We start from the raw sequence: 22,197 nt of genomic DNA on the forward strand, positions 1-22,197 counted from the left end.
ATATGCTCCTTGCCCTTTTTTTTTCAGGATTAAGGTGATGGATGAAGCAAACAAATATAACTCATCGCATCCGGTAAGAACATTTATTCCCTGGTAAACCCCTGCTGAGCTCGGAAAATTTGGCCTTGATTTCGAGTGCTGAATCTGATTTATTTGCTCTTGACGAGTCTTGACTTGCTGCAATCGATGATGGCCATGTTTTCAGGAACCTGATGCTGATGATCATCAGGATGAGTTAGCATACATGTACCAGCAAGAGGAGCATGCCGGGATGCAGCAGCTGTTCCAAGACCCACACCCACACCCACTACACCACGCGCTGGCCATGTCCGGTTTCCAGAGGTTTGGGAGTGCCTCGGCATTGCCGGACCTGTCGTTCGGAGGAGCGGCGGCGGTGGCGGTCAAGACCGAGCAAGGGCAGCCGTCGTTGTCGAGGTCGGGCATCCTCTCGTTCGGCGCGCTGCCGCCGGCGGCTAGAACGCTCAGCTTCTCGGGAGGAGAAGACTGGCCGGACGTCGCCGTCGAAGGGGTGCCGCCGGAGAGGCGGAGCCGGTCGCACTTGAGCGCGCAAGAGCATGTCGCCGCCGAGCGCAAGCGGCGTGAGAAGATGCAGCAGCAGTTCGTGGCGTTGGCCACCATGGTCCCTGACCTCACCAAGGTAATCGAAAATTCCAAATACACTCCTGCCAAGGTCATTCAAATCTAATATTGAGTTGTATGCACTAACCCATTCAACCCAAAAATTTAAGCTAATAGGAAAAGATGGACAATTCAGATTATACTTCAACACTCCCCCTCACGTGCATGCTACCTCAACATCAAACGTGAAAATTAGGGGTTGACTATAACTATTTTATTTAACGGCGCCCACTAGAATTCGAATTCGAGACCTCTGGTCCTAATACCATATTGAGTTGCATGCACAAATCAATTCAATCTAAAAGTTGAAGCTGATTGGAAGAGGTGAATAATTCACTTATACTTCAACATCCAACTTACAAACCCCATAAATAAAACATCCAACTTACAAACGGAATAGAAGCTTAATTAATTAGACCAGTGAGGGTATCACCATTCACCAGCAGCCCTATGACCAGTCAAGGTAGTTGGGACTACAGGTGGTTGATGTACTAGCTAGTCTTAGTCATGAAACGAATATTAGACAAGCATGCCAATAGATATGTTATATTTTTAGAAAAGTTTTGATACCTATTTGACATTTTTCTGATTTAAAATGAATTACTTATGAAATTTTTAGTTTAAAGTTAAATATTTTTAATTGCCATGAATGAAAACCACCTTCAAAACCATCTAAGGGGCCAAATCTGTCCAGTTTCAACAGTTGGATGATCTTTGTTATTCGATTTTATAGTTGAAGGTTGAAAATCGGACTTTTATTATAATTTGAACGTGTTTTATAAATCCAAAGATTACTGCTTGTCACACTTCATTATGTTCAGTTCTGAATCAGTTGTCGAGGCATGGTGCGAAGAGGCCTGTAGAAAGGTACTATATAGCTGTCATCTGTCGCATGTTTTTTCAATGAAAATACAAATATCACATACGACATGAACATCATGTTTCTTGAAGATGGGATGGGGGTGACTTTCCACAGGTTAATCAGCATGTTCTTGATGGCACGATCGAGGTGACATTCCAAAAATCAAGACTACAAAAAGTACTTTATTTAATCTTCACTAAGATTGCGGTATGCTTACCACACTTTGACACTCTATTCGGCTACAACTAGCCAACAATATTTTTCTCAAACACAAATCAGCACCAACCACCAGCCACAGTCAGCCAACAATATTTTTTTCTTACAACAAATCAGCACCAGCCACAAGCCATAGCTAGCCGAACAGAGTCTAAAGTTAACAACTCTCTGTCGTGGAGAGAATTTTTAGTCAAAACAAAATGAGCTCGCTTTAATTAAGTGATTAACCCTTTTGCATTTGTCAGACGGACAAGATCTCTATCCTTGGGAGCACCATCCAGTACGTGAAGCAGCTTGAGGAGAAGGTGAAGACACTAGAGAAGCAACAGAGCGAAAGGAGAACAACCTCTGAGGGCTTTGAGGGCAAGGGTCACGCATCCTCAACCGACAGCCAGCAGGCGCCAGGTCCCAGCGGGAGCACCCATGGTGTCGGCAGCTCCATCCCGACCGTTGAGGCGAGCATCCATGGTGACACCGTCCTGCTGAAAATCTGTTGCGAGAGGAGGAGCGGAGTGCTGGTGATGATCATCTCCGAGCTCGAGAGCCTGGGCCTCTCCATCCTAAACACCAGCGTCTTCCCCTTCAGCAGCTCGTATTTCAGCATCAACATCACTGCCAAGGCAAGGATCCCATATTCCCACATCCCCATTGATCGATGGACCCATTTAATCTTTTCAGAAGTTGGTTTTTGCAACTCCAATTTTTTTTGTTTTACAGATAATATTGAACATGTTTATGTCTCGTGCAGATTGGAGAAGGCTTTTCGACGACAGTTGAGCTCGTGAAGAATCTCACCACGGCTCTCAGAGGTTTCTCTTGAGAAGAAAAGACAATAAGAAGAGTATCAAGTGAATGTGAATGAAGCTAATTTCTTATTTCTCTAAAGTTATAGTTTTCGTTGTCTATTTTTCTGTCAAATATAATAAAAGTATGCCCCTATTTCATTATTTTGTTTTTTTAACAAAATTTGTTGTACATGTACCAATGCTCCACATACAAAATAATGGGCCGTTACTATCCACCAAAAATAATGCCTTTTCGATAGTATCTCGAGAAAATAAGTAATAATTACCACAGGTACGATTCAGGAAGGTACAATGTTTCTTATTTCTTCTAAATTGTATGATAGAACACTTCCTATATCTATATTATTCTATACTATAAAATAAAAAATAATTGAAAATATTTTTTAGCTGAATGTCGGGGTCAAGAGAGGTGGAAGGGAGTGTAGATCCATGAAAATTAAATGCAATTTTTTTTTTGTCACCCGATGTGGTCGTACCCTCCCGCCCTCCCCTCTTCGCCGGCAGACGCTCGCTCTCACTCCCTTCCCTCTACTCTTTATGGCCTTGTGAGCCCCACGGCCGCCGGCCGAGTCTTCCCTCCTCCGTGCGGCCCCCACGGAGACGCTCGTGTTAAACCCTTTTGGATCATCTAGTAGTAGATCGACGGGGTAAACAACTTTATTGCAGCAAAAACACGAAGATACATTTACCTATTCTCTGAAAATGGGTCACCTTGATATAAAACATTTACCAGAGAATTAAACTTTAAGGTACAACTCATAAATTTATAATATTGTTGTCATCAACGTTGGTCATAAAATAACAATACCATAATTTAATTTTAAACAAATGTCTTTCTATTCCTCTTTTTAAATTTTCCCATTGGTTCCAATTTAAATAGAGAATGAAACTTTTACTCTGCAGCGAAAACTTTTGGAATGGAAAACTGCACTTTTAAGCATTTTCTGTAGTCTTTTATTCGAATTGTAATCAAATTCATCAAAACTTTACTATGCTTCTAAAAATTAGAAAACTGATCTCTGTGCTTTACTGTGCTATCGGCCCGGCTGTGCGCGCAGCCCAATTCGGTTCGGCGGAGCGCCTTTGCGCGTGGGCCAAACTTGGCTCCTGGCGCCGCTTACCGCCTAGGCCTGGAGCCCATAAATTGATGACTGGGCCATCGAACTGGCCCAGCTACAGAACTCTAGCCCAGCCCACTTGGGCTCATTCCATTCATTTTACTCTTTCTTTTCTCTCTCATCTTGTCTGAGGCGGCGGCGGCGGTTGGGCGGCCGGAGGAGAAGGCAGCGGCGCCGGTGAGTTGACGGTGCCCGCGCGGCTCCCCCAAAGCTCCTCTGCAGCCCTGAACTTTCCTTGCCACTCCTTTCTCTCTGTGCTAAGTGGCGGCCGCCAAAGGCTAGCCGGAGATGGCGCCGCCGCCAGCGGCCCCCTCGCCGGTGCGTGCGCTCTACTGTGTGGGAGCGCACCGCCATCGAACAGTCTGGCAATGGTGTTGTGTGCCTAGATCCCGCACGTGCAACGCAATAGGACGACGGCGGCTCAGGTTCTCCATGCAGCGCAACAGTGGTGGTTCGCCGGCGAACTGGTGGCTCTGGTGGATCTCTTGCACGTCGGTGGCCGGCGGTGAGGCCTAGGTAAGCCCTGCCACTACTGTGATCCCCTTACTGGTTAGGGTTAGGGTTTGTGCTTCATCTTTCAACTTCGATTCGAGATCGAATTGATTTTCTTTTGTCTCTGTTTCTTTCGATTTGTGACCGAATCCTTCCCATCTGGATCTACTCACTTGAGTACCCTCTGATACAATTGTTAAGCCCTTTTGGATCATCTAGTAGTAGATCGATGGGGTAAACAAACTTTTAGTAGAGGAAATACCTTGCTCCTGCTGCCACTTGCCATGGCGCCGTCGTGGACACGCTGGAGTGGAAGTCGTAGGGGTGGCGATGTCGCAGTACAGGATCGGGGCCGTCATGGTGCAGGTCGAAGACGACGCGCCAGCAGCAAGGACAACAACAGTAGGAGGGCGGAGATGGTGGCGGTGTTGGCTTGGTGGTGCTTCCTATCACTTCAGTGCCCCTCACTGATCGGTCTGGGGTTTGAGGTAAAGAGCAGTGACGACAGTGGTGAACCTCATGTCCTGTGCCACTGACCCTATCTCTCTCTTTTATATGGCGCTGCACGACGGGAGCCCACCAGCCGTGTTGAGCTGGGCGTCCCCGATCAGGACACGAGTCAAGAGAGGGCCCAGACATGACCGTTTGGCCAAATTTGATGGAGATCAACCTAATAGCTCGCTGCTCACCCTCTACTCTGCACGGCCTCGGGTCTCGCTGCCGCCACTCGCTGCCACCAATATCAAAATCATCATAAGCATCAAACATCCTGTAAAACTGCACGTCATGTATGGTTTCATCGAGTGGATTATCTGTCGGAGGGGGAGCATTCTCGCCATGATACGTCCAGATCATGTAGTCCTAAACAAAATCGTACCAACACATGCAATCTTATTGTAGTTGTGTCGTTGAACACTCTCGGATTCTTGCAAGGTTTGCAGGGGCAAGATATCCATTGTGTCTTTTTTATTTCTTTCATGGTTCTTCCCGGCTTGAATGAATTTATTATGTTCTCCATGAAAATAGGCGTCTGTCCTTCGTGCTCTGTACATCCATGTCCTATCCATCTCTGAACAACAATAAATAATTTAATTAGATTAAAATAATCTCTTCTATAATTTCACACACAAATGATAAATAAATATATACTTTTGTGTAAGAGTAGATATTGGTAAATAAATAATTAAAAAATATATATTTTACTGTCTCCTCCGTAGATATAGAAAATTATTTACTTAGGCATGAGGCATAGATATCATGGTGATCCATTGCTCTACTCTCACGGTGCACACTGAATACATGTTTTTCTATGTATGCGTAGATATTTAAAAAATCAATTTGATTAGTACTAAATAAAGAAAATCAAAACTCCACCTATTATCTTACCACTAAATTTTGAAAAAAATCTCTCATGCATGTGTGTAAAGATAGAAAAAATAAATCAAATCTTTTTCTCAAAGGAAATGGAGCCCTGAATGGCCATAAATATATATATACTTTTATATATGCATAGATATTGAAAAAAATGTTAGTTTCACTAGTACTAAATAAAAAAAAAATCAAAACCCAACCTGTTATTGTACCACTAAAACTTGGGGAAAGAAATCTAACATGCATGTTTATAAATATAGAAAAAAAACAAATCTTCTTCTCTCCTCTCTGTAGATCTAGGAATTATATACTTAGGAATGCGGCTAATAGATCGAGTACAAATGGCTACACAATCTTGTTCTCCTACTAAAATAGCACAACTTCATCCAAAAGTTTGAGGCAAATGGTGTCTTAAATGGCAAATCTACATCATGGAGATCTTGATCTAACTAGAGGCAGAGAGAGCTTCATTTGGGCCTTAAAACTAACTGTTTACACCATTTTTGGGAACATATCAATCGAGTGGTGCATAACAGGAAGCCGGTGGAAGCAACCGACGTCAAGGCGAGAAAAAGGGTAATGGCACATTGGGCCTGTGGGCCGGGAGGGCATCGCAGCTGTTAAAGCAAGAATTGGGCTGGCAAACCTCGTCAACAAGTTATCCCATAGGGTTGTGTCATTTGTTTAGGAAAATTTATTTTCTTATAAATCAAGTTGTATCTCACTGTGACGGCAACGGGGTCTTGGATTAGACTATAAATAGTATATCCCCGCATTTTTAAACTTTGATCAACCACATCCAAACAAAAACATTTATCTTTAGGCATCTACTTTTCATGTTGGCAGCTTCGCCAAAATCCTAGTTGCAGTAGTTTTTTTTTCCTTTACGAGTTCTTAGCAGGCACGTTCATTGTTTGCTGGTAAGTTTCGAGTCAAGTTGTGTATAGGCTTAGGTTAACAACGCATGGCTTCTTCCTCTGTTTATAGAGCTCAAAGTTATTGAGCACGTTAAATCCCTCCAGCGGGGTTAACTATTCCCAATTTCTCGATAAAAGTTATCAATATGTTAGATTAATCCACTTAGTCTAGATTTTTGTTGCTTTCATCACAATTTATTAATAATTGCTTATATCTTTCTAGGTTAATCCATTTAACCTGGTTTTCCTTTGTTTTAAGTTCTTACACAAGTTATCGACATCTTTTTAGATCTTGCTAGGTTAACCCATTTAATCTAGTTTGTTTTAAGTTTTTTTGTCACAAGTTATCCCGCCTAGATCCGTCCGGCCCTAACATTACGTGGAGTGTGAAGATTCGTCCGGCTAGATTTTCGCGTGAACACTAACAAAAGAGCTTAGAAATAACATTGAATTAGTATCAACTTACCCCTAGAGACTTCAACTTGAAGGAAATTAACTTTTGAAATTTCCTCCCCTTTTTCTTTTTCTTTTTTGATTTTTGGGGAGCTCCTCTCCTGAGAAAGTAATGTCTTGTTGGGAGGAGGAATAAGGGAGTTTGTAGCTTTTGACAATCGTTTTTAGGGCGGATCGGTTGCTACAGTAACTCTAGTGTACTTGTAGCAACATGTTACATTTTGACCCGCCTCTAAAAAATTTAAGGCGTTGCTACGAATCGTTTTTGTAGAGGATAACCAGAAATCTACCCTTTCTAAGCACAATATTTTATTCTACATAAAATGTATTCTTTTGGCACATAAGTTGTATAAGAACCACTATTCTACATCTGATGGGAACAGGGGGTCCCGATCTTCTGTCAGGTGGAGGTAACTATCGATTTGGTGGAGATGTCGCACAAACGATCCGGCTTCTATTCAACACGATTCGAACCCCGCAATCGCAGCACCACTTCTCCTCTGGTTATCAACCATGCGCTGCACGATTGACCTTGCCATGAAGGCTAATCCTTACCTGCGAATCGAAAATGCAAGCAATAACAATGAAGAACACAATCTTGAAAATTGCAGATGAATGATTAAGCACTCGAGTTGGGGTCTCACAAATCGACACGGCGGCGAAACTGTTCTTGACAGAATAATCTAAGCAAAACCCAAACCCTAACAAGGGTGTGGAAGCTGCTAATAAATTCCCTAGGGTCATGCAAGACCCGCTAGACGCACCCCTAATGGGCTCCAACATGATACAAGACCCAAAGACCGAAAGATGATGTCGCAGAACCGGGACAGAAACTGGATGTCAAATTCCTTGGAAGATTCCCGTCGACTCCTGATGAATTCGTGCCTGAAACTGGTGCCATTGGAAGCGTCTTGAAATTATATTTCCAGCCATATAAAGAACATCTAAATCCGACTCTGTATGCAAGCTGGGCGTCCATTTTAGTGCGGGTTGTTCCTGTAATCCGAAACTGAAACGAAATCGAATCAGTTTGGGCCTCCATCTTGTTCCAGACGTCCTCACTGGTCCTCCACGCCTCCAAGGCCTTCTCCACGCCTTTGCTGGTCCCCTCCTTTGTTCCTAAGTATAATTAAATCATTAGGTAGCAAACTATTCTCAAATTCACAGAAATAATTACTTAGGAATGAGTTCACCTGTAAATTCAATTGTCGAGCGCGTGCGCGAGTAGTTGGATCTTGGATATCAACTTGAGGAGTGTTGTTTGTATCCATGGTAGTGATGTCCTCATCAACATCCATAATTATTATACTGCTAAAGCTTCAAAGAAACATTTCCACTTTACAGTGGGAGCATGCCGTATTAAAATTTTGTGATCACTTAAAGGTACACATAACACTCATTGTTGTCTTATTACAATTAGTATACCACAAAGCATGTGTTAATGCGGGCATCAGGCCAACTAGCTTTTGCTTTTAGCTCTAAAAAGAAGACTCGTTTCAGTGCTTTGTGCACTAATTTTTAGGAGCATGCAGATTATACATGTGTTATATGTAACTTTCTTAGCGTTGGCTTTCACCCAGTTCCCACAAGCAACATAAGGGTCTTTTGGCAGCCTGCAGGAATAATATATAGCAAGAAGTACACTGCCAGTGAGAGAAGCCGTACGGTATTGCAGGAAGCATTAAGCCCTACGGTATTGCAGGAAGCGAGTTGGATTGAAACTCAAACAGTAGATAAAAGGTCGAATCTGCCAACAACAAGCGTGGAACTCAAACGCTGGGCTGTTTATTATTAAAGTTTAGTCCCCATCACATCAAAGAAAATCTTACTATTTAAAAATATTAAATAAAATTTATTTACAAAATTTTTGGCACAGATGAGTGTAATTCGCGAGATGAATCTAATGAGCCTAATTAATTCATAATTTGCAACGGTAGTGCTACAGTAACTATCCGCTAATTATGAATTAAATATATCTCATTAGATTCGTCTCGCAGTTTAGCCCCAAAATCTGCAATTAGTTTTGTAATAAGACTTTATTTAATATTTTTAAATAGTAAGATTCTCTTTATTATGACAGGGACTAAAGTTTCGTCTCTGAATCCAAACACCAGGCATATGAATTAAATACATTGTTCCGTTACCAAGACCATTTTTTTGCTCACTAGGGGTTCAGTTGTGAGGCTGCTTCTGCTTTGATTCTTTGCCCTTTTAAGAAACAGTAGTACTATACTACTATGTGTGTTACGACGTCCCTATTAAACTATATATGCGCCTCATTTTCAATGTTGTTAATTCTGCCGGACTGGCTCTACTATCAATGGGTTGGCATCTTCTGCAAAGTGCCTTTAGAATGTCAGTAAAAAGTTTGAAAGATACCGTGAGTATTGACACACTCTTATGACTCAAGTAAATCGTCTTTATTGGACATAATCTAGGAAGCGTAGCTGCAAACAGTGAAAAGAGTGCGATGATTAATGATCACATCTGATGCTTGAAATTTGATAGCTGTGCATAAGGTGCTGAACATACTGTTGATCTATTTCTGGATAGTTTTTCACATCATCTTGCTCCTTTTTTATGTATACCAGTTTTACTATGAACAGATCGATCGACACCAACAGGGTTTATATATACCGGTTCTGTCGTTGCCAATTAAATTTAGCTGACATTCTCATTCCAAATTAAAACACTCCATTCTCATTCCAGGGTTATTTGATACTTTAGAATACTTATATTTACGCAATAGACAAAACTGACTCCAGCCACCAAGTGGAATGAGATGGAAAAAATTAAATGCAAAAGGAGAGCTGCAAGAAATGTCTGATTTCCAGCAGATGGTTGCACAACACAGAAGTGATGACTGTTAGCCTAGAAATGAAATTCTTTTTCTCTCAACCCTAAGTAGCCACACGAGGCCAGTAAAATCAGCATGTGTTCCCATCGACGGTCACCCTTCGGGGCTATATCTCACCCTATCTAGTAATATAGAAAGATACATGGACGCATAAATATGAGACGTATCTAACAATGACAACATATTGTTAATTAACTATGTAGCTTAATTAATTAACAAAAATATAATTTGCAGTAAAGAAATTAACAAAAATATAAGGTGTGACTTGTCATGGGATAGTAGCACTGATGTTTCTTCTGTGCTCGTTACAAATATATGAGTTCAAAATATGCACGCGTAACATTATTTGCAAGCTACTGCAAGAAAAGATGATGCGTTCGTCTTTTGAATCAAAATCTTGAAACATTTTCTTTCAAAAGCAGGCCTCCTTAAAAGAAGAACAAAAACAGAAGGATGGAAAGCCGAGGAGCCCTTAGCTTGGGAATGGAGGTTTACCGAGGCTGGGCGTCCACTTCAAGGGATTCCACGACTTTTTCAGTCTTTCTAAGTGGAACCATGTTAGTTTACTGTGAGCAGCCTCTGCTTTCTTCATACCATATCATTTGTTCCATGTTAGGTCTTCCCAGAATAAGATGTTGATACTGCCATACTGGCAAATGTCACCGCTTCTTTGGTTTTGATGACGACGAATCAATGTTGAGCAGTGTGGCTAACGATGTTCTGAGCATATATTTTCAGGGTAAGCATGCTAGTAGAGCCACATGTCAGAAATTTTACATGTATACACATATGTTCCTCCTTGACTCCATTAAGTAATGAGTTTGCTCAATGCCTGCTCCAACTTGGGAGTATAGGGGAACCTCTTTTACACAGGTCAACAAGGAAATGGTCAAAATCGAGGTGTACCAAAACATGCTCTCATGAACGATAGACAAAACCACCAAATAAGTTTGCTCTACATGTTCAGTGCGAGTTTTTGGACAATAGGCACTTTCAAATCTATTAGAAAAGTTGTATGTGATGGATTCGATAATGACTTTAGTAATTTCTTAGGCTTCCAAAATGCCCTGACATTGTAGTAACTTGTTGGGTAAATTGCCGACAAACTATAGCACCGCAACTTTCAAGCGCTATTTACCAGCAAAGTAAAAATTAATGTCCATATATAGTGCTATGTCTACATCAGCGACACACCGACCATTTCTCCAGCACGTTCAAACTCCATTACACCCTAATTGGAGTGGCATATGTGATTTAGTCCTAGCCACTGATGACCTGTTGAATTGTGCATATACAGCCTCAAGGAAGTCGATGAGACGGATGTGGAGAAAGGAGAAAAAAAGGATGGTCACAAAATCAACACATGAAGGTGATCACTGTTTTTTTTTTGTCGATGATGGTGCAGTTTGTTGACAGCCAAATTTGGCACCTGCTGAGGTCGACCGGTCTGACCGGTCGGGCCGACCGGTCAGACCGGTCTGGTTTGTACAGTCCGGGTAGAATTAGGGTTTTTGTAAAGAGTCCTCATGTAATCCTACTCGTGAAGGGGTACGTCTTCCCCGGCCTATAAATATAAAGGCTAAGGCCGATTGAGGTTAATCCCAATCGATTCATACAATTACCTTTATCTTTTATCCTCCAAACCCTAACTTTTCCAACCCTATTTGCTGTTCTTCGCTCGTCTCTACGGCGTTCGATGGCGTTCTGAGTGGCCTGCCGACCTCAGAGCAACCCTAGCTTCATTAGCTCCGACGGGGTCCCTCCCGAGCTCTTGGTTCTAGGTCTTCGCCATCTTCCTGGAGTACCGGTCTGACCGGTCCGCTATACCGATCTAACCGGTCGGCGCAGGGAGGTTGCTAGTGTTGATCGTTTTGACGATCCTGCTGCGCGTTCTAGCGCGTTCGAGTGTGTGACAAGATTTTGCGTCAACACACTTTTTGGTGACTCCGCTGGGGAACAGATTAATCTGGTTTTTAAACCGATCTAATCTAGTTCTCAAAGAAGATGGGCGTCATCACCGACCTCGACGAAGGCAACATCTCCACATCTATCGAGGAACTTAGCGAGGAGGAGCGCCAAGAGTACTTGGTGGTCAGGGAGCACTTCAAAGCACAATTCTTGAAGGGATTCAAGAAAAATCAGCAAGGCCAGGTCACGAGGGTTCAAGACTTTGTGATGCCCTCCTTCACGCTCAAGAATAAGCAAGTCGAGGTAATAAGCAATGTAAGCACTTCATCTTCCGACTTGTTTAACCAATTATCATCTATTATGGATAAGAAAATTGCTGATATATATATAAGCCCATGAATGATTTAAAAGATCAAATAGATATCATGAAAAAAGGCAAATCCATAGATGATAATTGTGCTTTCCAAACTGTTAATTCATCGGCTACGCCAGGATCTGTTCAAGAACCACTATATGGCATGCCGACGAACTATTCTACAGGGCAAACATCACCATTGCAGCTGGTACAGTCGAATGCAGCTGGACCGGTCAGACCGGTGCGATGGTGGTCAGCCCAGTAACATCTACACCGAACACGTCTACTCTTTGCTCGGCAATCCTTAGCCGAACCAATGAGATGACAAATTGTGTGCAGCCTTCTCCTTCACAAGAATCTGGTTCTCCACATGAACCTATTCTTGTTAATGTACATGGAAATTCTACGGGGCATGCATCGATAAGTTCGGTTCAGATGATGGTACAAGATAATTCTATAGAACATCGTCTTACTTCTGTAGCACAAGCATCCACGAGTGGTAGATCCAAAGCCGATCCCGCTAGGTTAAAAGAGGATCCGGCTAGTGCGATGAAAACTAAATTCGGTGTGGATTTAGGTAATTCTACATTATACCAAAAGCCATATCCTCCTTAATTTGATTTAGTTTCTTTTCCTGCTGGTTGGTGTGTTCCTGATTTTGTGAAATTTAGTGGTGATGATAATAAAGCACCTTGGGAGCACATTGACCAATATATCTTACAACTGGAAAAAGCTGGTTTTCATGAGGCTTTGCGCATTCGTTTATTTTCATTATCTTTGACTGGAACCGCTTTTTCTTGGTTTTCTTCATTGGCCCCGAATTCTATTCAATCTTGGAATCAGTTGGAACGTAAGTTTCATGATCGTTTTTTATAATGGGCACAATGAAGCTAAACTATCGGATTTGGCATCGGTTAGGCAAGGCCAAGATGAGCCTGCTTCGGATTACTTCCGAAGGTTTAAAGATATAAAGAACCGATGTTTCAATTTAACAGTTTCTGAAAAAGAATTGACTGATTTGGCTTTTGATGGTTTGCGTTCTTATTTGAAAAAAGAACTCGAAGGCTTTGAGTACTACACTATTAATTATTTACACATGAAAGTTTTGGGTTTAGAATTTAGACACCAGAGCGCAAAAGATGCCCATAATATTCATCGGTCCATACATGTCGATTGTAAATCTGATTCGGACGATGAGAAAAAGGAAGCTTATGTTGCTGAATTCATATGGCCATCAGATGCAAAGCCATGTTCTTGTTCACCACTGAAGCCGATTCCAAAGAATCGGCAAGAACAAGCTCGTTTCACTTTTGATGTTTCTAAGTGTGATCGTATATTTGATGAATTGCTTAGAAGCAGAAACATCAAGTTGTCTCATGTCATACCGCCGCTTGAGGAGCTGAAGCGGCATGCATATTGCAAGTGGCATAATACTTTTTCTCATGCAACTAATGATTGCAATATCTTTCGTCGAAAAATCTAATCGGTCGTTAATGAAGGACGATTGGTAATACATGAGGTAAAAGATGACAAGGCGTCATTTCCTATGCATACGATTGATTTGGATAATGTCAAGGTACTCATTCGGCCGGAACAAGCTGAAGGAGCAAAAGGAAAAAATGTTATCATTGGTGAGCCAAGGCCGAAAAATATCAATGACAAGATTCAAGCTAGGGAAGTGACGATGGAGAAAACTCCTGATGGAAAGGAGTCATTGAAGATCACTGTCAAAACTTCAAGGCCCGGGGGGAAAGAAAGTTCCTCTCAAAAGACGAGTCGGCCTGCAACTCAGGCACGACCGGTCAGACCGGTCGCCTCAACCGGTCAGACCGGTCAGACAAAAGGCCGGCCCAGAACTTTCAAGCCTAAGCGGCCGGAAGGAGGTACTCAGAAGGTTAATGAGTCAAAGGTGCAGGGGAGTTTTACAAAGCAGAAGCTCACCTTTGCTCAGTTACTGCACAAATACACAAAGGCCGTTCCAAAAGATCGGCCACTAAAAAAAGAACCAAGTTCACCTCCGCGTCAAGGAAAGCGTTCTTCTCCTAGGGGAGAATCTAGCAAGCGTAGGGGTGATAGCACTACAGTATTGCCTCCTCAGAAGGTGTATGCTGCTACGTCATGGGCGTCACCGGCATCAGGTTTTTCTTGTCCTACATGGGGGCATGAAGGAATTTGGATGTATTGTTATCCGATGCTATACCCACCATCTCACCACAGGGAGGAGGATCACAGAAGGCCTGTGTTCGGCAAGGTTGCATGACTAGTGCATGACCGATTGAGATCCAACCAATTAGGTCAGAGGCGACAGCCTGCACCGGTCAGACCGGTCGCCGCTAACCGGTCAAACCGATCTCATCAGAGGCCGGGCAAAGCTCATTCTCCGAGATAGGTTTACCGTGTCAAGGAGAAAAAAGAAGAGGTACAACCCACTATTGATTCAGAGAAAGCTAAAGCTGATGATGTTGTGCAAATCGGCAATATCAAAGTGGTTGTCAATGATGCGGGTACAAGGCCGATGGTTTTTGGTAAATCGGTCAATCCTTCTATCCAAAGGCCGATCATGGCCAATGATCATGAGGCCAGCAGCAGTAACTCGATATCAAAGTACTTTCAACCAAGATGGTGTCCTTCAGGGTTGACTCGTACTCAAAGAAGGAAGCTGCAACGTCTACGTGCTCAGGAGAAGAAGGAAAAAGAATTCAAGAGGCTGAGGGACAAACAATCCAACCACTACAAACCAATGGTCCCTCAAGGCAAGGTATGGAGGGTCAAAGCAGTTGACCAGCCAGCATGACCAGTCAAACCGCTTCAGGAGACCGGTACAAGCGACCGGTCTAACCGCCCAGAGCAACCGGTCAGACCGGCTGAGGTTTCAGCAGAACAGAAAGCCGAATTGGCAATGCCCGTTTCGGTTCCTTGCGATGGAGAAACACCGCTAGCATTCTCGGTACAAGGCAATGAGGAGCTAGTGGATCATGAGGCTACACCAAAAGAGCAGCAATATGGAGCTCGACGACATTTAAGTGCTCGGGGGGCAAAATATTGGCAAATGATAATTTACCTCATGAAGTTTCTATGCAACAGATCAGTTTGCAAGGGGCTCTCAAGACTTTGATCAAGTATTTAAGGTCTTGAGCTGGTTGAAAATTGCAACATCAGCGGATAAAAGCCGAATTAGAAGTTTTTCAATTCGAGTTAGAAAATTGGCAAACTATTTGTAATAAGGCATATTGATGCTCTTACTTCTATTCTTCGGTTAAAGAATGAAACCGAATTTACTTGGGGGGCAGAACAGCAAGAGGCTTTTGAAAAGATCAAGGTTTATTTGTCTTCAACACCTGTGCTCAAGGCGTTTAGGAGAGGGGTTCCTTTCAGGCTTTATGTGGCTGTTGAAGATAATGTCATTGGGACTGTTTTGACTCAAGAACCGAAGACAAGGAGTATGTCATCACTTATATAAGCCGACGACTTATTGATGCGGAGACAAGAAGAGTGCACAAATAACCAAGTTGAATATGAGGCTTTCTATTTGGCTTGGAATTCTTGCAATCCATGGGCGTGAAGCATGTTGAAGCCTTTGGAGATTCTCTTCTGGTGGTGCAGCAAGTGTCTAAGGTATGCCAGTGTTATAATGGTTCTCTAAATGCATATCTTGATAAATGCCTCGATATTATTTCCTCTTTCGATGAATTTATTATCAAACATATTCCGAGGGAGGAGAATGGAAAGGCAAATATTCTGGCGCAACAAGCATCTGGCTATAATGTTACGAAAAAATATTTCAACATTATCAAGCCGATGTAAATGAAAGCCGAGTGTCTGGTTCTGGACGCACCGGTCCGACCGGTCAGTGAAATCGGTCTGACCGCCCAGACCGGTCAAACCGGTCCAGAGACCGGTCTAACCGGTGATGCAGCTGTTAGTTCTGATTCGGCCAAAAAAGATGATTCAATCGTCTCGGCCGAAGCCCAGGATTGGAGGGTTCCTCTTATGTCGTATTTGGGAGATCCTGGTCGTGGCACAGAGAAAAATATTCGGCATTTGGCTTTCAAGTATGTTTTAATTGACGATGAACTTTATCGTCGAACTGCCGAAGATTTGCTCCTCAACTGTTTAGACTCGGATCAGGCTCGGGTTGCTATGGGTGAGGTTCATGAAGGTATTTGTGGTACTCATCAATCGGCTCCCAAGATGAAGTGGTTACTCAAAAGAGCTGGTTTCTATTGGCCCACCATGCTGTCCGATTGTTTTAGATACTATAAAGGGTGTAAAGAATGTTAGCGGTTTGGTGATTTGCAATTGGTACCTGCTGTGTTGATGCATCCTATTATTAAACCGTGGCCGTTCTGAGGTTGGGGGTTGGATTTCATTGAACAGATTAATCCTCCATCTTCAAAGGGGCATCGCTTCGTGTTAGTTGCTACAGATTATTTTACTAAGTGGACCGAAGCAGTTCCTTTGAAGAATATGACACATAGGGAGGTAATTGAGTTTATTACTGAGCATATTATTCATAGATTTGGCATTCGACAAGCTTTGACGACAGATCAAGGTTCTTCATTTATATCAAAAGAGGTGCGTGTCTTTGCCGAATTTTATAAAATTAAGTTACTCAATTCATCTCCATACTATGCTCAGGCCAATGGGCAGGCCGAGTCTAGTAATAAGATTTTGATCAAACTCATCAAGAAGAAGATAGAAGAAAATCCTAAGAGGTGGCATGAAGTGTTATCCGAAGCTTTGTGGGCTCATCGTATATCTAGACATGGTTCTACTAAGGTTACTCTTTTTGAGCTTGTGTATGGTCAAGAGGCCGTTTTACCCGTTGAGGTAAATCTGGACGCATATAGGTTGGCAAAGCAAAATGACCTCTCCGCTGTTGATTACCATGATTTGATGATGGATAATATTGATGAGGTGACCGACAAGCGTTTGAAGGCTTTGAAGGAGATTGAGAAAGACAAGCTTCGGGTGGCCAGAGCTTACAACAAAAAGATAAAACTTAAATCTTTTCAGGTTGGGGATCTGGTTTGGAAGACAATTTTGCCTCTTGGGATGAAAAGCAACAAGTTTGGCAAATGGTCGCCAAGTTGGGAGGGTCCATACAAGATTATCAAAGTTATCTCCGGAAATTCGTATATGGTGGAGACGGTGCAAGGTGAACGTCTACCCAAGGCTATCAATGGGAGATACTTGAAGAAATTCTATCCTAGCGTTTGGCAAAGTGCGTGAAGACGAAGACGGCCGGTATTGGATATCGCCCTTAGTTTTTATTTTTAGAATTGTGTGCTCTGTGTAAACCATGTACATCAGGATAGTTCTTGCTTTTTGGTTTGTGAAACTCACCAAAAAGCTGGGGGGCATATGTTGACAGCCAAATTTGGCACCTGCTGAGGTCGACCGGTCTGACCAGTCGGGCCGACCGGTCAGACCGGTCTGGTTTGTACAGTCCGAGTAGAATTAGGGTTTTTGTAAAGAGTCCTCATGTAATCCTACTCGTGAAGGGGTACGTCTTCCCCGGCCTATAAATATAAAGGCTAAGGCCGATTGAGGTTAATCCCAATCGATTCATACAATTACCTTTATCTTTTATCCTCCAAACCCTAACTTTTCCAACCCTATCTGCTGTTCTTCGCTCGTCTCTACGGTGTTCGATGGCGTTCTGAGTGGCCTGTCGACCTCAGAGCAACCCTAGCTTCATTAGCTCCGACGGGGTCCCTCCCGAGCTCTTGGTTCTAGGTCTTCGCCGTCTTCCTGGAGTACCGGTCTGACCGGTCCGCTATACCGGTCTAACCGGTCGGCGCAGGGAGGGTGCTAGTGTTGATCGTTTTGACGATCCTGCTGCGCGTTCTATCGCGTTCGAGTGTGTGACCAGATTTTGCGTCAACACACTTTTTGGCGACTCCGTTGGGGAACAGATTAATCTGGTTTTTAAACCGATCTAATCTAGTTCTCAAAGAAGATGGGCGTCATCACCGACCTCGACGAAGGCAACATCTCCACATCTATTGAGGAACTCAGCGAGGAGGAGCGCCAAGAGTACTTGGTGGTCAGGGAGCACTTCAAAGCACAATTCTTGAAGGGATTCAAGAAAAATCAGCAAGGCCAGGTCACGAGGGTTCAAGACTTTGTGATGCCCTCCTTCACGCTCAAGAATAAGCAAGTCGAGGTAATAAGCAATGTAAGCACTTCATATTCCGACTTGTTTAGCCAATTATCATCTATTATGGATAATAAAATTGCTGATATATATAAGCCCATGAATGATTTAAAAGATCAAATAGATATCATGAAAAAAGGCAAATACGTAGATGATAATTGTGCTTTCCAAACTGTTAATTCATCAGCTACGCCAGGATCTATTCAAGAACCACTATATGGCATGCCGACGAACTATTCTATAGGGCAAACATCACCATTGCAGCTGGTACAACCGAATGCAGCTGGACCGGTCAGACCGATGCGATGGTGGTCAGCCCAGTAACATCTACACCAAACATGTCTACTCTTTGCTCGGCAATCCTTAGCCGAACCAATGAGATGACAAATTGTGTGCAGCCTTCTCCTTCACAAGAATCTGGTTCTCCACATGAACCTATTCTTGTTAATGTACATGGAAATTCTACGGGGCATGCATCGATAAGTTCGGTTCAGATGATGGTACAAGATAATTCTATAGAACATCGTCTTACTTCTGTAGCACAAGCATCCACAAGTGGTAGATGCAAAGCCAATCCCGCTAGGTTAAAAGAGGATCCGGCTAGTGCGATGAAAACTAAATTCGGTGTGGATTTAGGTAATTCTACATTATATCAAAAGCCATATCCTCCTGAATTTGATTTAGTTTCTTTTCCTGCTGGTTGGTGTGTTCCTGATTTTGTGAAATTTAGTGGTGATGATAATAAAGCACCTTGGGAGCACATTGACCAATATATCTTACAACTGGGAAAAGCTGGTTTTCATGAGCCTTTGCGCATTCGTTTATTTTCATTATCTTTGACTGGAACCGCTTTTTCTTGGTTTTCTTCATTGGCCCCGAATTCTATTCAATCTTGGAATCAGTTGGAACGTAAGTTTCATGATCGTTTTTATAATGGGCACAATGAAGCTAAACTGTCGGATTTGGCATCGGTTAGGCAAGGCCAAGATGAGCCTGCTTCGGATTACTTCCGAAGGTTTAAAGATATAAAGAACCGATGTTTCAATTTAACAGTTTCTGAACCGGTTGAACCGACGCTAAGAAAGTTACATACGTCGGTGCATTGACTTGGAGCATGTCTGGGAATTTTGGTAACACCGGTTGAACCGACGCCAGGAAAGTTGAATACGTCAGTGCAATGAACTCAGCAGCTGAGGCAAAATCAATACACCGGATGAACCGACGCTAGATATTGGTGAACGTCGGTGCAGTTGTCCAGAGATGTAGTTTTTCAGCAACTACACTCACCGGTTAAACCGACGCTGCATCGGTTGATTACGTCGGTCGATTTAGGTAGCCGTTGAAGTATAACGGCTAGTTGGAAAATGCACTCACCGGTTAAACCGGTGATGACAAAAACGGGAGCATCGGTTTAACCGGTGATAGCACTTTTTGTCAGCCTTTTTCCAACGGATAGTTTGGGGTGTGTGGGCTATATATATGCCACCCCACGGCTCATTTGAGGGTGCTGGAGACCAAGGAAGTATACAAGATCCAAAGATCATCTCCAACCACCGTAGAGCTTCATTTACATCATATAGGCTTAAGCACACTTGTGAGAGTGCTTAGTGCTTGTAATAGGGATTAGTTCTTGCGAGAGCTCCCTTGAGAGAAGTCTTGCTGCGGCAAGCAATCCTTGTGATCCGTCGTGTGACCCTCCGACTTGGTGTGGAGTGGCAACGACACTTTGTGCGGGGGAAGAGGAGACCCCCTCCTTGGTGGAGAAGCTCCGTAGTGGATTTCGGCTGGGTGAACGAGAGAGACGGTGGCGGTGCATGAGACTCGGTGTCTTGTGGGCACTTGCCTTTGCTTGCCGGCATCGCCTTGGTGGCTTAGTGCAAGACGGTGATCGGAAGAGCCTTGGTGTCCCGTGGACGTAGGCGTTTGTGCCGAACCACGTTATATGACCGTGTCTACTCGGGAGTTTGCATCCCTCTTGCACTTACCTCTTTACTTACCATATTACGTTTCCGTATTTATTTTATCTTGCATGCCTTTACTTTCCTAGTTAGTTTGTTTAGGATTGGCTATAGGTTGCAAGTATTTTGGGGTAAGTAGAGAATAGCAAAGATAAACCTTAGTCATAACTAGCATGTATATGACGTGTTAGGTTTATCTTATGCAAGTAGTTTGAGCCCTAGGTTAAAAAGCGATTAGCGACCCTATTCACCCCCTCCCCCTCTAGGGTCGGACACCCCGGTGATCCTTACAACTTGGCGGTCGCGGAGTGGAAGGAACGGAAGGAGAAGACACTGGACAGCTCTTACTACAGAAGCTTCGGCCGCGGGAGGAGATGCGGTAGCACCAGGGGTGGCGCAAACTTAGGTGGGCCATAGCTGATGACTTTAGGCGGGGGCGGCAGGACTGGGGTGAAAGAAGTCACTGAGGTTGGGGTGCACGGGTCGAGCCGCACTGGACAGCAGGAGCGCGAAGAGGGGCGGGGGAGAAGGTGGAACAGTAGCATCCGCGTGGCTGCAAATCATGAGAGGGGGTAGAGAAAGGGATGAAGGAAGGGGAAGGAGATAGTCCTGATACGTGGACTCCACCACCGTGTGTTGTACACGTCAGCAAAACCATCTGTTATGCCAAAGCAGACTAAAGGCCAAATATGAACTATTTTGATAGTTGGGTGGTCAAAGATTCCTGGTTTGGTTGTTTGATAGTCAATACCAAACCAAGACGATTGTTGGATAGCTGAAATGGATTTTTCCTTAATTTGGTTCCACTTATTGAACTGCACTTTACCTGAGAGCATCTCCAAGAGCTCTTGTATCTTGGGTGGTTTTTTTTTAAAAAAAGGAAGACAAAAAAAACCATCCAACAGAAACTCTATCTACCTCATCTTCTATCCTCGTTTTCTATCCAGGAGGTGCCGCTGGGCATCTTTGCCTAGCATTGAGCGCTAGCCATCCTTTTTTGGATTTTGGAGAAGTTGTTGGATTTCATTCTTTTTTCGCTAGCTATTTCGTTTTACATAATAACTATATCAGAATTTTAGCTATTCATAGATACAAAAGCTCTTGGAGATTCTCTGAGAACATGTAGCTAGATTCACTGGCGTGTTTCTCCTAATATTACCATTTTCATCCTCTTGTAATCAACCTCGCAATGCCGACAAAGCAAAATGAATTACCAGAGCTCCATTTGTAACCAACCCCCTCTTCAGAGTCGCTTGCCGCTCCTACTCTCCCATAATTGATGCCACCACCTAACGCAGCAGGAGCACAAAGCATTCTCCCCCTCTCCTTTTTCTCCTTTTCCATTCAAAGTAGTGAACGTAATTTAGCCACACAAAGGCCCGGAGCTGTCGACCCGACTGCACTTGGCAACACCTGTTCCTTTCGCAGCTTTTGATGTGTTGAGACCAAATTCGCTGTCCAGCCGGTAGGGAGGGAGAGGTGCGCGAGGAGAAGCAAACGTTTGCGTGGGGGATCGCATTGCGTTGGGTCTGCTGGTGGAATATATTGGAGCGCTGCTCTGAAAGAAGGGGCGCGGCTCCCACCTGGAGCGCCTTTACCCAACACCCTCATCCTTCTTGTTGGCCATTTTTTCCTCAATTCGTAGTCTCATGTCGGATTCTTCATCAATTATTAGATAAGTTTAAAGCGCAATTACTGGAATATTGGTCTCACGTCCAATCAGAGTACGTAGTGTGAAGAGTTGGAGGTGCACGCTCTCTTAATGCAATGACACATAGAGCTTGAGTTTACTTGCTCTTGTAAAACACATTAATGATATTGATCCGGTGGCCCAGATTGAAATTTGCACGGTTTGCACGAAGGGGTTGGTCCAGAAACCGTATATCATCTACCACTACCCGTGGTATATTTCTTTAGAGCTGTGGTAATATTTTTCAAGGGTGCAATCAGACTACTCTGCAGGGGTGCCCAAACTTTAGTAGGACTATATCAGGAACTATTTTATTTTTATCGATGTAAAGGACAACGTATGGTTTGGAACTATAGGTGGCACAAGAGTACCAAGATTTTCCTTTAAGCAAGGCA

The 22,197-nt window shown here is 43.4% G+C and overlaps 1 protein-coding gene across 1 annotated transcript; it reads left to right on the plus strand.

Moving 5' to 3' along the window:
- The first annotated feature begins 257 nt into the window (after positions 1 to 257).
- Positions 258 to 2,613, plus strand: LOC120646168 (transcription factor bHLH18-like). The gene is made up of 2 exons (XM_039922862.1): positions 258 to 658; positions 1,963 to 2,613. The coding sequence occupies exons 1-2, from the start codon at positions 272 to 274 to the stop codon at positions 2,500 to 2,502; spliced, it is 927 nt and encodes a 308-aa protein (XP_039778796.1). The 5' UTR covers positions 258 to 271; the 3' UTR covers positions 2,503 to 2,613.
- Positions 2,614 to 22,197: the final 19,584 nt, after the last annotated feature.

Source organism: Panicum virgatum, chromosome 8K (assembly GCF_016808335.1).
Source record: "Panicum virgatum strain AP13 chromosome 8K, P.virgatum_v5, whole genome shotgun sequence".
NCBI classification, from domain to species: Eukaryota; Viridiplantae; Streptophyta; class Magnoliopsida; order Poales; family Poaceae; genus Panicum; species Panicum virgatum.

Bases quoted from the DNA above. Each gene is read 5' to 3' on its own strand.
- LOC120646168 (XM_039922862.1), top strand. From the start codon at position 272: ATGCAGCAGCTGTTCCAAGACCCACACCCACACCCACTACACCACGCG. The intron at 659-1,962 runs GTAATCGAAAAT...TGCATTTGTCAG, and splicing joins TGGTCCCTGACCTCACCAAG to ACGGACAAGATCTCTATCCT.